The 15,800-nt window shown below is 39.8% G+C and overlaps 1 protein-coding gene across 2 annotated transcripts in view; it reads left to right on the top strand.

Annotated features, from left to right (window-relative positions):
* DENND1B (DENN domain containing 1B) overlaps window positions 1-15,800 on the top strand; it is a 255,123-nt gene that overhangs the window by 117,828 nt on the left and 121,495 nt on the right. Inside the window, exons 8-10 of one of the 2 annotated variants that reach the window (XM_032650575.1) lie at window positions 3,233-3,292; window positions 4,499-4,552; window positions 7,297-7,407. In XM_032650575.1, coding sequence (XP_032506466.1) covers window positions 3,233-3,292; window positions 4,499-4,552; window positions 7,297-7,407 — 225 coding nt within the window. The remainder of the gene's footprint in view (window positions 1-3,232; window positions 3,293-4,498; window positions 4,553-7,296; window positions 7,408-15,800) is intronic. The other variant, XM_032650576.1, reaches the window with a different exon arrangement.

The following is a 15,800-nucleotide window of genomic DNA, read 5'->3' as shown; positions in this document are numbered from 1 at the left end:
AAATTTACCTATGTTGATTTTGGTTCTTCCAAAATAACAATAAACTGTCCTAATTAAGGAAGGAAAATATATAATGATGCAAGAGAAATTGAAGGAGAAAGCAATTTGAAATGTATGTAATCGTGTTAATAGGTCTTTTGGTGGTTTTTTTATTTTTAACATCTTTATTGGAGTATAATTGCTTTACAATGTTGTGTTAGTTCCTGCTGTACAACAAAGTGAATCAGCTATACGTACACATATATCCCCATATCTCCTCCCTCTTGCGTCTCCCTCCCACTCTCCGTATCCCACCCCTCTAAGTGGTCACGAAGCACCGAGCTGATCTCCCTGTGCTATGCGGCTGCTTCCCACTAGCTATCTGTTTTACATTTGGTAGTGTATATATGTCCATGCCACTCTCTCACTTCGTCCCAGCTTACCCTTCTCCCCTCCCCGTGTCCTCAAGTCCATTCTCTACATCTGCGTCTTTATTCCTGTCCTGCCCCTAGGTCTGTCAGACTCTTTTTTTTTTTTTTAGATTCCACATATATGTGTTAGCGTATGGTATTTGCAAGATAAGGAAACTGTTAGCCTTATTTCCTTCTTTCTTTGGTAATAACTTTCTTCTTGCTTAGATTTCCCCCTGTAATTTTGTTTGATCATAATGTTCTCCTCTGTGGTTTCCTTCTTATATTTCTGGTGGCAGCAGCCTAGTCTGGGTGCTCATCACTTCAAGCAGTCCTTAGTCTACAGCCTCTCCTTCCAGTCCCTTCTAAAGGCTGTAAGATCAAACTTCCTTCAACTGTGTAAAGTCCCCTGATGAAAACCTTTAGTAGTCCCCCATTTTCGGTAGAATTTGTCCAAATTTTTGGCCTTTCAGGACCATCCACTTCTTAGCTTCAATCCAGCTTTTCACTTTTCTGTCTCAGTTTCTTTCCCCATGAATTGATTCTCTCCTCTGGTCACAGTTTTCTGTTCATCTTCTCAAGTGAACATTGTGCTTTCTTGGTTGTACAGCTTCCTCTACAACCTCTTGTGGACTATGTATCTTTAGAACTAGCTCAGTTCCCACCTTTGCGAAATGTTCCCTTGTTGTTAACAGCATAATGTTCTCTGCCCCTTTATGTCTGAATCCTCTTTTGTTGCTTAATGCCAAAGTGGAAATAAATGTTATGTAGTCATTTAGAGATTGGGGGCTGGAAAGCTAAGGATAACCTGGAATTTTTTTTTTTAGCGGTACGCGGGCCTCTCATTGTTGGGGCCTCTTCCGTTGCGGAGCACAGGCTCCAGACGCGCAGGCTCAGTGGCCGTGGCTCACGGGCCCAACCGCTCTGTGGCATGTGGGATCTTCCCAGACTGGGGCGCGAACCCGTGTCCCCTGCATTGGCAGGCGGACTCTCAACCACTGGGCCACCAGGGAAGCCCTAACCTGGAATTTTTAACCCAAATCGGGGAGTCATCTGCAGACATGGTTGTAGGAATAACTGAGCAATTTAAAGGGCAGAATGTAGAGAGGATAGAGCAGAGGGTAAGGTCTAATTGCCCGAAGAAGTTGTATGGAAGAAGAGAGTACATGGAGGGAGAGGACTGGAGGAAGGAGCAGTTAAGGAGAAACTCAGATTTGTATGACGTCATTGAAGCCGAAAGAATGCAGGTTCACAGTTAGTGGGAATGAAGTACAAAGGACAAGGAAAAATGCCCCGGAGAAGGAGGAAAAGCTCTGGATTTTCTGAAAATAAGTGTTTTTCTTTGGAAGAGTTGTATGTATGAAGTGACTCTAACACTTTGTTAAATGGTGAAGGAAACATACCGTAAGTGCTAAGATGATAGAGGCAGCTGTGGAGAGCTGAGAAATAAAAATGTATTCTCTAAATTTGACAGTATTATTTGTTCAGGAGTAACTAAATATCTTATAAAAATACATTTCAGAAATATTGGATATTGAAACACTTTACCTTTATTAATAAGAACTGTAAGTCAAAGATGTCTAGGCTTCTTAATACCCAAAGACGAGAAGATTTTGGTTTAAATCACAGTCACTAAATGTGTGATGTGAGGCAAAAAAGTTAATCTCTTTTGATGTTCCCTTTTATCCATTTGAGAAATTTAGTGAATCAGTTTTTGAGAAAGTTGTTTGGGGAATTTTGTGAAATGATATATTTAGATACACCACGAAAAGCTATTTGAATGTTAGTTGCTAGTAAGTTGACGTTTCATTTGATAAGGAGAGGATTTTTATTATATCTGAAATAATCTTGATAAAGGAATTTGAGTGACTGTGTTGTATTTCTATGTCTGATGGTTGTTTTTTTTTTTTGCGCGGTACGTGGGCCTCTCACTGCCGTGGCCTCTCCCGTTGCGGAGCACAGGCTCCGGACGCGCAGGCTCAGCGGCCATGGGTCACGGGCCCAGCCGCTCGGCGACATGTAGGATCCTTCCGGACCGGGGCACGAACCCGTGTCCCCTGCATTGGCAGGCGGACTCTCAACCACTGTGCCACCAGGGAAGGCCCACATATAAGCTTTTGAATCAGTAGTCTGTGATAGGTTTCAAATCTTGTTCACCTGTTCTCAATACAATATCTTAGGTATTGTTAAATCCAACTGGTTGATAAACCTTTATGTAAAGTCCACTTAGTAATTTCATTTGACTTCAATGATAGGTTATAAAGTCACGTGCCAGTGCTGTGCAGTTAATGACCAGCAAAACTGGGATGAAAACACTTGTCTTCACCTACTAGTACAGTTTTAGTTTTGTGATGTCAGGTTAAAATTGATGGTCATAGGCATTTTTGTTCCTCCACAAGTGGAAAAGAAATTTTTGTTTGTTTGCAGAATTTCCATTATAAAAATATGACAAGGCTTGAGAAACTGCTGTGATTTTCTTAAAATTTCGTATTTCATTAATATTCCATCACATGAGTTTTTCAAGACTTCACATTATAACCACTAGAATATCACAGAGATTTTATGAAATGTTAATATCTAATGTAAATGCTTATTTTAAAAGTACATTTCAAAGCCATTAAATATCCACAGAATTCTGTACTCTCAGTCAAGAATTAAAGTGCTTCAAGATTTTTCTAGCAAGACCTAGCAAATCAGCATTTAAAACATTTGTAATGAATGCTATTCAAATGTTTTCAGCAGATAATGTGGCTACATGGGTTTGTCTCAAATACACAGCAAATTGTTGTGTAAATTTCTCCCATGAAAGTAAAGTACTCATTTTGTCTCTTATGTATTGTAAGAACCAAGAGATATTTATTGCCAGTGAGCAAGTTCTGAAAGATCAGCCCTCCCTAGCACAGGTGAGTTCAAAGGACATTGGCTTCTGAAAATCACTGTTAAATTGGGAAGTTAATTACTTCTTTCACTATGTCTTTAAGATTCACTCTAGTCCTTTGGGAAGTGGTAAATTTGCTTCTTTTAAGAAAATTAATCATTCAGATTATATTTTCTGTTTATACTATCTTTTAAAGCATAGCTTTATGAAATACAGTGCTATTAAAAATCCATCCAAATACAAATAGCTAATAAGAGACCAAATCCATGCTTACCCTCGTGTCAGTGGTGGTGATGTCAAAGTGGGCTCACTACATGGGTGTCTGTCACATGTTTTGTCCAGGGTCTCAGGACCTTGTTCTTCCACCCTGCAAGTCACACATTGTGACGGTGCCAACTAGCCTTGCTCTGACTAGTTCAGTGGTGCTCAGTATTGGCTAGAATGGTTTTTTGCCCCCAAATCTTTAATTATAAGACAATATTAAATAGGTCCTTATGTGAGATAGTAAAATGATTTTGGAGATTAATATGAACAGAAAATAAAATGATTTTGGTGATTGACTTGTACTCTGATTCTGGGTGGTAAAATTTGGGAACATTCTGTGAAATGTGAAGGTGTGCACAGTATGCTTTTTGTGTAAATATGTGTGTGAACTGTTGTATTGCTTTGAATATTATAGAAGCTAATTAACATTTGTTTAGCGGGTGTATAAAAGTCATATTTTGGGTTAATTATCTTTTAAGAAGTTTTAAATATTAAAAAATTATTTTTTATTTCTGCTTTCTAAATAATATAGTGGCTGATATGTACCAGAGAAATTTATGGGGACTTAACTGTAGGAACTCAAAAATCTCAATAGATTTTGATATATTCTTGGGTAAACAAGCCTTATTTTTCCAGGTTCCCTAAACCAAATGTGTTAAAATTATCTATCTATCTATTTTTCAGTAATTTGCTTTTTTTGTCTTGATAAACTTTTTCTAGGATTTTTTTCGATTTTAAAATGAAATATTTTTAACCAACACTTAAACTTTTTGTATGAGGAAGTTACTGTTAAATCTCATATAAACCTGCTATCTCATTTAAGAATCTCTCAAATTCAGCAACCCCTGAGCATCAGTCCTTGGTATTTATTTAGTTGATATGTTTTAAAATTTTTAATCTCAAAGTATACGTAATGCTACCAAATTTTAATTCTCCTTTTCTTAAGTGATTTATTTCTGTTGATTAGCATTCCTACTTCATTGCCCCTGATGTAACTGGACTCCCAACAATACCGGAGAGTGTAAGTTTTCTATGTTTTTATTCTACTGATATTATGAAATTTATTTATCTTGGTCTCACTGTTTAAGGATTTATTTGTAGAGAAATAGAAAGCATTGTAACTCTCTGTGAGAAAAAATGAAAAAATAAAGAATAATGTTGTTATCTCTTTTTCTTCTTTATGTATCTGCTACTTTACCTCTTCCTTAATATCTGGTTGTAGATAAGACAAATTATATGAGAAAAACGATTTCTACCATTTGAGATAGTTCAGTAGGATAGTCTGTGTTCAGTTAGGTCCTGAGCTCCCCGGATCAGGCAGAAGAGAGGTCTCAGGAGATGACTCCTGTTGGCAGGGAATGAACACGTGCAATGGGAAATATTTTCATGCAAATAGTTACTTTAGTGAAATGACCATAGTATTTAGAGTCCTTCTTTGTATATATATATATTTTTTTTTTTTTTCAAATTTTAGATGTTCTCTACTTGATTTCCTGATTTTTAATATAAGAAATACATGTTTTGTAAGGCTTGAAGGATACTACAAGAAATTATTTAATTGCTACATTTCACATTTATTTATAGAGTCCTGATTGTAGCCTTACTAGAAATATTTTCAGTGTTTTAGTAGTTATTACAAATTAAAATTCTGTAGAAAAGCTTACATGGATAAATGGAATTGACAAGTACACTTTGGGATGCTGTGTGAAAAGGAAGTATTTCCTTTCATAATTTTTTTCAGCTTTGTTTTGGAAAGATAAAATGAATTAGTAGAAATAATTCAATCAAAGTGAAGGAAACATCAACTTAAAGAGTATGTATTATTTTCCTCAGAACTCTATTGTGCTTCCAAAAATGTTGTTGAACCTACTGAGTGTTTGGTTCCAAAAGCACGTGGGTTATAAGTGAACGAACAAAGTCCAAGAAGACAATTGTAAATTTCCTAATTTCGAACCAAGACTTCCAGTGGTGTTTTTGGTACAGATGAGTCCAGTTAACTCCTGTGAGAGACTGCGTTCAGCTGCTCTTCACGTGGGCCTGGGATAGACCATCAAATCAACAGGTCACATCCCAGGCTCTCAAGTCTTGTGCGAGTCCACCGTGGGCTGCGGGTGTCTGTTAGGTTTCCTAGAGGCTGACTCACTGCCTTGACTTACGCACGCCTGCCCCTCACATAAGGGTTGTTAATACAAGTCAGTCTCTTGCTTTAGCCTCTCCTCTTCGTACCTTTCTTAAATTTACTAATAAGCCGCTAAGAGCTTGATTTAACAAAATTCACAAACTTTGCTGTGACTTTGAAAGTTTTAAAGAACCATTCTAAGGAAAAACTGCCACTGAGAATATACATTTTTACATCTCCATTAATATATTTTATTTTTAAAATGTCCTGTTTAGGGAAGAGGAAAAAAAAAAGCAAGGACCTGTACATAAGGCAGCATTCTGCATTGAGAAATAATTCCCCATCTAGAAATCATCTTTGAGATTATAGGAAAAATATTAACGTTGAATGACATAAAAGTAATTTTGTGTTATGAAGACTTGAAATAGAAGGTGAGGTGTGCTTCAGCTAGAGAAAACAGGAAATGAATCTCTCTACCAAATTCAGCATCACTCGCTGTTTCCATTTATGTGCCCTGCTGTGATTACTGGTTTGTTCTGGGAAGGTCTGTACCTCACAGAAATAGAAGAAACATTGGATTTCTTAGTTTCCTGCTCAACTAGAAGTTTTAGCCTTCTGGGTCCTAGTGCACCTGGCACTGCAGTTTCAGTCTGTTGTCATCTCTCATTCAGCCTCTTTATCACTTGTTGCTTTCTGATGGGCTTAAGTTTGAGTACAGAAAATTAAAAATAAGTAAGAGGAGAGGATCTAAAAGTGAAAGTTAACGCAGCTTACCCCAGTTTTGTTCCTATGTGGGGAAAACAATTTGAAGTGTTAAGTCAAGGAATCAAATTAACACCAACTTTTATTTGGTTATAGTGGTATAAAGCAGGCCTGACATGGGATATAAACGAGATCTTCCTTAATAAAGAATCAAAGGTGGGCTTCCCTGGTGGCGCAGTGGTTGAGAGTCCACCTGCCGATGCAGGGGACGCGGGTTCGTGCCCCGGTCCGGGAAGATCTCACATGCCACGGAGCGGCTGGGCCCGTGAGCCATGGCTGCTGAGCCTGTGCGTCCGGAGCCTGTACTCTGCAACAGGAGAGGCCACAACAGTGAGAGGCCCGCGTACAGCAAAAAAAAAAAAAAAAAAGAATCAAGGGTCTGCCTTATAAACCCATCTCATCCTGTGGTTGCCTTCTGCATAGTCTGTAGTATCAGGCAATGATTTTGCCTGCTGGCTGATTGGCAAACAGAGGGAGACTCAAATGTATTTTCTGGAGCAGCAGTTCTCAAAGTTCAGTGTGTGTAAGAACCACTGGCAGTATTTGTTTAGAAAATGGATTCCTGGGGCTGTACTCTGAAGATTACTACTCAGCAGGTCTAGGTTGGGGCCCAGAAAACAGGCCTCTTTTTCAGGTGCCTGGGGAGGGAGGGTGGGAAAGGTGTGATGCTCTGATCACCCTCTGAGAATGTTTTCGTAGAGTAGGGCTATGTTTCAAATAATAGTAGAAGGCTACGTGCTCTGTGTGGCGGCAGAATAGAATTAAATTTAATTATTTTAATGAATACCACTTACTCTCCTAACACTGTTTGTACTTCAGACTCCGTGGCGAACGTTATCAGATACTTTCCCTGTAACTTACACAGTTGTCTCTGGCTTGTGCAGAGGAACCTCACGGAGTACTTTGTGGCTGTGGACGCGAACAACATGCTGCAACTCTACGCCAGCATGCTGCACGAGAGGCGCATCATCATCACCTCCGGCAAACTCAGCACCGTGAGTATCTCACACTCCCCTCCGCGCAGAAAGACCTGCAGCCCACGCAGAGGCAGAAATGCTCTGCGTGTGCTTACGAGACAATATCTACATACCCTTTTGATATATGGTTTTAATCTGGCTCTTGGAGTACAAAGGTCTGATTTATGGAAGGCCTTCGCGGGTGCATTAAGTCAGGTTAATTATTTTTTCTTATCAGAAGATGAGAGGTTTTTTTTTTTTCTTTTTAACTCTCCAGAGTTCATTTTAGTGCCTTCTACCATCTAACGAATTCTTAAGAGCTATTATGAGATCTTTATTATTCACTTGAGGCTTTTTCCATTGGAGCTACTTGAAAGAAATCAAGGGGCCATGATAATAGCTGCTATCCTAACCTGGTAATAGGTAGATTCATCTTTGTTGCCAAGTAGTGGTTTGGGAGTGGGTTCTATAATAGTTCTGATTTGGAGGAGCTCTTCAGACTGATAATAACTTAAAAGTCAAAATAGCGTTTTTTTTTAAATCACAGGTTTTATGCTACTCACTGAAATGTTTTTCTGGAAGGTCTTCATTACTGTGGTAAAGGCAGGGAGAATAGAGTTTTCTTGGGTCATAGAAAAACATTCAGAAGTATTTTGCTAGATTTTCTCATTTTTTTCACTTTGAGCATTAATATTTTTGACCTAAAAATTTTAATATAAATGTAAATATAGTTTTGAGTAATGTATGAGATATTTATTAAAAACATTATTTAATATTTCATGAATTAGCTTCCTTGAAATTTGGCTAACTGATAAAAATAAGATAATATCTATGTTTTGTTCTCTGATAGTAGAAATAAAAACCTTATTCTGCAAAGTTTTAGTATTTTAGAGCAGAAGGAGCTTCAGGATTTCTCTAGGGCATCTATTTAGGGTGTAACAATGAGAAAGGTGTTGATATTTTCAGAGAAAGGTTAAATGGCTACCCCAAGGCCAAATAAGATAGTTGGGGACAGGTAATGTGAAACTGTGTCTCCTGATGCTAATTTTGGGTTATTTGCATTACTCTAGAGTTGAAAAAATACAGTTTTGAGATTTTGAAATGCAATAATGATATGCCCACTTTTCAAAAAAAATTGAAAATATATTATTTTACACATTGAAAAGCACATTATATGCATTTGAAGGAGTAAGTGTGGAGAAATGATGTAGTTCAATCAGAGAATAAGTGCCAGTCAGTGATGCAGGTAATTATTTGCATTTTCTTAAAGTGATGTTAAGAAATTCAATCTGAATTATTTGGTACTTTTTATATATTTGCTTTTCTGCTGTGCTTAGCTTACCGTTGAGGTAAAATCATTCTTATTTATCCTCCCCTTCTCTTCCTCCTCATCACATTTTTTTTAACTACATTATTTTTGGTTACACTGACATTTCCTGCATTTATTTATTAATTTATTTCTTTTTTAGCTGCGCCACACAGCTTATCCTCATCACTTTTTTAAGCCAGTTTTTTCAAGATTATAAATAATATTTCTATATGGATGTTGTCCTGAAGATTAATAAGATTGTACAAGCTATCTTGGAGACCTAGGAGCTAAATTCCTATCAAGATTAATTCATGTAACATTTATTATGCACCTACTATGTGCCTGCCACCTTCTAGGCACTGAGGATTCAGCAGTAAGCAAAGCAAAGTCCAAACACTCTTGGAGCTTATATCCAACTGATAGAGAAGATGAAGACATGAATGAAGAAATAGCCGTTATGTCATATGGTGCTGAGTACCAAGAGATAAGGGAGAAAGTGAGTGTGAGTGTGGGGTGAAAGGTCAGGGGCAGATTTCAGTTTTGTGTAGGGAGGTCAGGGAAGCCTTCTCTCATGAGGTGGTGTTTGAGCAGAGGTCCGAAGGGAAGTGTGGGCGTGAGCGTGTAAGCTGGTCTGTGTAGGGAAACACACAGATTTATTTAGAAATAAATCTGATGGAAAGCAGTATGGAGGTTCCTCAAAATATTAAAAATAGAACTACCATGTGGTCCAGCAATTCCACTCCTGGGTTTTTAATCCAAAGCAAACAAAAACACCAATTCAGAAAGATATCTGCAACCCTATGTTCATTGCAGCCTTATTCACAATAACCAAGATATGGAAGCAGCTTAAGTGCCCATCATAGACGAAATGAATAAAGAAGATGTGGTGCATATATACAATGGAACATTACTCAGCCACAGAAAGGAATAAAATCTTGCCATTTGTAATAACATGGATGGACCTTGAGGGCATGATGCTAAGTGAAATAAGTCAGACTGAGAAAGACAAATACCATATGATCTCACTTATATGTGGAATCTAAGAAAATAAAGCAAACAAATGTAACAAAACAGAAACAGACTTATAGATACAGAGAACAAACAGGTGGTTGCCAGAGGTGGAGGTGGGGTGGGAGGATGGGCAAAACAGGTGAAGGGAGCTGAGGCACCGACTTCCAGTGAGAAAATAAATAAGTCACAGGAATGTAATGTACAGCAGGGGGAACATACTGAATAATATTGCCATAACTCTGGCGACAGATGGTAACTAGACTTAACAATGCTGATCGTTTCGTAATGTATAAAAATCCCAAATCACTGTATTTACACCTGAGAATAATATAATATTTCAAGTCAATTATACTTCAATTAAAAAAGGAAAGAAATCTGAATGCATGTAAATATTTTGTAAAAACATTTTTTGGTAGGTATTGTAAAATGTTGGTGTTTCTTTTTGTTGTAATTTGTAAACACCTCTTAATGGCTAGGTAACCTCTCTTCCACTCAGTTTCTTCACATTTAAACTGGGAACATGGGAGTGATACTAGTTTTAATCTCGTAGGGTTGCTTTAAAGATCAAGGATATGTGTTCATGCACACACACATATGTGTATATATGAAGTGCTTAGAATTTTATCTGCATAAGATTAAATGATTATCAGCTATAAATTTATAATAATCTAGATCTGAAGTTTAGAGTAAAAATGAACATGCCTACCCTTTAACTTTGTTTGCATTAGAAAATAAATGATTTTAATAAAGGCTTGGTATTAGTCAGGGAGTTGTTTCTTTTTTTTTTTTTTTTTTGCACGAACCTGTGTCCCCTGCATCAGCAGGCGGACTCTCAACCACTGCGCCACCAGGGAAGCCCCCAGGGAGTTGTTTCTTATATTTGAGGTCAACGTAATAGCAGTTGTTTATGAAAGTTCCTGAAAACTTGGTGGTGATGTCACCTCTCAGTTAACAGCCTTGTTTTGGTTCACCATCTGGGGCAGTAGGACTGATAAAAGAAACATAATTCAAGTTTGCTCTCATGATCTCCTCACCCTCCTTCTGTAGGGGAAGCTGCTTCACTTGAATCTAGCTTGAAAAATTCATGTATATACACACATGCGTGCTATAAATTCCACTCCCAGTAATGTTTAAGGTCAAAGACTAGTACCATAACATAAATTAGAAGTAAATATTTTTTAGAAAACGTTTAGTGGAACCTCTGAAACGACCAAGGAAGGAATAGTTAACGTATCAATGAATTGAGGTTAAGACTACTGCCAGTGAAGCTTTTTACATCCTTATAGGATTTTATGTACCACAAAGACTATAATGTACTTAAAATTAATGCAAGAAATTGTGTTTTACCCGGTTTTCACTTTTTAATCTATGGCCAAATTTTTAATTATTGGAAGAGCATGTATAAGTTCCTCGCATTTATAATTTTGTTATAGTTTTGGGAACTTTGGATTTACACTTTGATATGGTCATAATTTTATTAGAATCATATCTGTCAACTGTATAGCTAGCCGGGGGTTTTGCTGGTGATACCCTGACAGATGATGAGCTACCCGAGCGTTCCTTCCTCAGGTATTGTGTGTAGTTAAAATTATAATTTGTAATTATCTTTATAGCGATAAACTTTAAAATAAAAAAGTTTTGAGCTGTGTTAGCAAAAGTATCAAGAGTATTGTTATGTTTTAAAATTTTTCGTGGGTTTTTCCTCCTTATAGTAAAATGTATTTTGTTAGGACTCACTATTATATTTTTCCGTGTTTTGAGTTGAATGAATTGGAATGTCATCGGTTTTGTGTTTATCCTACTGATGTGTACATTATCCGGTACACATGGAAGGGTTCCTGGTAATCCTGAACAAGAATGTTGATTTTGTACATGCCGTAGGCAGGTCCTAGAGGTTTAAGCCCCAAGTGAATAGCAGACTAGCAGGACATCGGCCCAGAGTCTCATGTATTCAAAGCAAAGGAATAAATCATGATATTACAAGGGTGTATCAGTTGACTTTTTGCTGTTTTGTGACCAGAGGTAGGGAAGGATTGCTGTTTAAAGCCGTGTCATCGGCTCTCAAGTCAGTCAGGCACGAAGCCTTGTCAGGTGCTCTGTAATTGTCCCCCAGACGTTCTCTAGCTAGTCAGCTGGGGCCGTGCGTTTTGTTTCCAACACTGAGCTGGCCAGCGTCTGACAGGAGCTCTCGTCATCCTGTCAGTGATGTGTTAACTAGAGTGTATCTTTGTGGCCTGTGGAAGCAGGTACAAGAGATGCTCTCTTTAGAGCAGATGTCTGAGTGTTAGCTCCCATTTTGACCAATATTTAGTTGGTAGATATCACCCTCTTGGAGTCTGTAAGCACATTAGTTACAGAGATGTGATTGTGTAGTCCGTGTCCTGTCTGGACTGCTCAGAGCAAGCAATGTGCTGTGAGTGCAGGAATTGTGCTAATACACTGTCGTCTCTTCCTTTGTTATAGTTGCCCCCAGGCATTTAAGCATATGCTTTTCTCCCCTTCTCTCATTAATACCATCAAGGGCCTATGCAAAAAGAAATCTTGTGATCCGCGGAAAATCAGCTATTAAAATGTAGATGTTATAGGTTGAGTTAGATTGAAGGGGAATCCGCAGGATTTTAACCTCTCCATCTGGATTTTACGTATTCTTGACTTGTCTCTTAGTAGTGCCACCTATCAGCATTTAATCTGAAACTGGCAGCACAGAGAATCTTTCTGGAGATTAAGAACTGAACAGTTGGTGCGAGAACAAAGATTACCCACATCTACTCCCTGCTTCAGATTATTGCCGTGTATTTTTCCCCCTTATGATTTTAAAGCTGCAGCAGCGTGGTGCAGTTAAAAATTATTATCAAGACCTCTCAGGGAGAGAGAATCTAGGAACAATTTTTGGATTTTTAATTCTTCCCAAAGCCCATAGCAACCACTTATGTCAGCTGAAACTGCAGACAGTGACTCTCCTTACCATTGTGTTATTTGACTTAGATACTGCTCTTCAGAACACTGCATTTTCATTCACTGCTAAGTGGATGTGGCTGGAGGGTGGACATGGGACTATTGAGGTTGGTCATGGGACACTTTGTGGGACGATTTGTGTGGAGGAAACTTCTAAGATGGGAAAAGCTGCAGGTGTTTGTATCTTCTAACTCTTGAGGTGATAAGAGCTGTTTTTCATAGAAACGAGCACAGTAAAGGTTAGAACCATGGTCGATATGTGTGTGTGTATGTGGGTGCAATAAACTTAATCTTCTGAACTGTGGATATCAGAGAGAAAAGTTTTTAAAATAATAGAATTTTCACTGATTATGGTATGAAATATGAAATGTTCATCTGATGCTGCAAATGCCAAGGTAGAAACATGTCTCTTTAACAAGTAAAATTGTGTCTCTTTGATTGCCTTTTTTGACACTAGTCTCTTTAAATAATAATAATTATGACAACAGTAAAGGTTTCTTTGTAAATTCTGAAGTGGATAAATTAGAGGATAATTTCCATATAGGCCTTTGTCTTAAAAAAAGATTTGTGTTCAGCTGTTTTCTACTAGAAATTTTTAATTTTTAAAAAAGTCTATGCCAAAACTGTAATTCCTTGGGGGAAAAGTTATCAATACATCTTAAACTCTTTCAGCTTCATGAATTTCTCTTGCTATATTGACTCTTGTCCAATCTGTACAGGAACTTGGTTTGCTATCTTTTGGCCTTTACGTAGTCCTAAGGAGAAAACATACTCCTTTCTTCCCATGGCAGGTGGTTTCTTTGTTCATTCATTGAATCACTCCTCATCTCTGGCTCACCTAACTCATGCCAGACAGTGTTCTACATACACAGGCAAGGAAACGAGGTCACAGCCTCTGTATCAGTCTGGGTCCAGTCAGGAGAGAGAAACTACAGTCATCTGAACGATGCAAGTTGAATATAAAGAATTTAAGACTGTCATGTGGGATCGGGGTAACAGGGAGGGGCTGCGGGAAGTGCCGGGAGCCGTGAAGAACCTGGCATAGTAGGTATAAAGCAGCTACGAACCTGAGGGGAGCTGGGGATCTGTGCCCAGAGAGCCCACTGCTCTGGAGTCACTGGGAGAGGCCGCTCCTCCAGGCTGTCTCGCCGGAGGCCCCCCGCCCCGCCGGAAGCCAGCTGAGGGGAGGGTGGCACCAAGGGAGGCTTCCGGCTGCCGGGCGCTGCTGACGGTGGCGCTTCACCCACCAGGTGCAGGAGAAGCCTCTGTGCCACAGCCGCCGCGTGCCGCGGGGGCCACAGGCACCCTGCCCGGAGCTGCCGAGGCGAGCCGGGGGCCCCCGGCCTCTGCGGCCTGCAGGGCTGAGCTGCTGTCACACGGCAGCCTGGCAGCCACCCACCGTGCTTGGCGAGCTCCAAGGGGGACCGCCTGGTGAGTAGACTGGGGCCAGGACGTCAAACCCTGTCTTCCCGAAATGTCGCGTCATTGTCTTCTCCGGACAAAGCTTAGCATCGTGCCGGCTGCTAAAAGGAAAAGATATCGAAAGGGCACAGATTTATTTTCTCAGATCTGACAAAGAGGGGTAGACTTGAGGGTGAGAGGCAGTAAATCGGTAACGGGTACAGGCCACCCCTTTGGGTGCTCATTCTCCATTGACACCCTCTAAATCACTTGCACTTCCTGAGCAACAGCAAAACAAAGCTCTGTGTCTGCCTCATGAGATGTAGCTGCAGTACAGACATTTTCACCCTTTCCCCCAAGTGGGAAGCAGCACAGTGCCGGGAGTCATGTGTCCGTCTCTTCAATTACAATTACATTTAATCTTCTGTTAACTACTAACAACATACATGTAAGATAAAGATGAGACAGAGAAGAAAAAGTGGTCAGCAGATAAAAGTAAACATAGGAAAATTTAAAATATGGAAAGCGACTACAGCCCTTGTTTATGTAACTGCTCATGAGACCATAATTGGTATTTCTGACTTCCTTCTTTCATTACCTGTTCCATAGTCCCCTCACCTCAGCCAGAGCCTCAGCTGGTTGGATTTTTTTTTTTTTTACCTGGTTTAATGTTACAAACTTTCATTTTCAAAAGGTCTGGATCCTCGATAGTTCTGTTTTATGTTTTGTTTTTGATTGCCGTCGTTTCCCGTTAACATTTACTACCAGGCATGGAAGTACCAAGATGCATCCCAGAGAATTCCATGGTTCCAGAGATAGTCCTGCCTGCCTGTTGTGTAAAAACAGCCGGACTTACTTCTGGTTATTGAGATCAATCATTCCAGCCAGTAGATTAACCCCAATTTTTAGCCTGTTGATTCAGTGGCCAGGTGGCAGTCACATCTTCTGGTTCAAGTGGAAGCATTCCACTGTTGGGAGATCAGATCCCCAAGCCAAAAGCGCCCTACATGGCTGGGGCAGGAATTAGAATTTCTGCAAGTGGACTGTTAAGAGTGATGATGAGAGGGCCAACCCCACTCCTACCCCTTGACTCCCGGTCCCATGGATTCTGGCTTTGGGAGAAGCAGCCCCGCAAAATGGTTTCTGATTCAAAGCGTATCCTGCATCGTGTTAAACAGAGCCCCACCCTTTAAGGGTGTTCTTTCCCAACTGGCGTCATAACTGAGTCGTCCGTGAGCCATTCCACCTTTTGATTAGGCCAGCAGCTTCTAGGTTATAAGTGTAGGCCAGAGTAGCTGAGTTCATGGACATGAGCCTCTTGCTCTACTTTGCTGTTGCATGAATACCTTGATGAGATTCAGTGCTTTATGGAGTGCCGTGCTGACAGGTATGTTATTCTGAGTCTGATGGTGGTGGTGCTGGCAGAAGGATTATGGCAGAGAAGATGAGTCCTTACCCAGAATATTTATTCCAGTGAGGGTGGACCTAATCAAGCCTCCTTCTTGATGGAAGAGGTTCAGTGTAATTAACCTGCCACCAGGTAGTTTACCTGATTGCCATGGGAGATGTCTCCCTAGACACGTTCTGCTACAGAACCACCTGAAGCAGGTGCCAGGTATTACTGCTGGGTACTACTGACCAGTGTCCTACAAGAGCTGGGCCCCGGAGATGCACAGGCCCTGCAGGAGCCTGCCCCAGAGCACACGGAACCAGGAAGCCACAGTCCCATCCTCCTGCAGTGCGTCTCCTGTGTCCT

Source organism: Phocoena sinus, chromosome 1 (genome assembly GCF_008692025.1).
Source record: "Phocoena sinus isolate mPhoSin1 chromosome 1, mPhoSin1.pri, whole genome shotgun sequence".
In the NCBI taxonomy this organism is placed as follows: Eukaryota; Metazoa; Chordata; class Mammalia; order Artiodactyla; family Phocoenidae; genus Phocoena; species Phocoena sinus.
The sequence above is the reverse complement of the archived record's forward strand: the minus strand, read 5'-3'. Positions and strand labels throughout refer to the sequence as shown.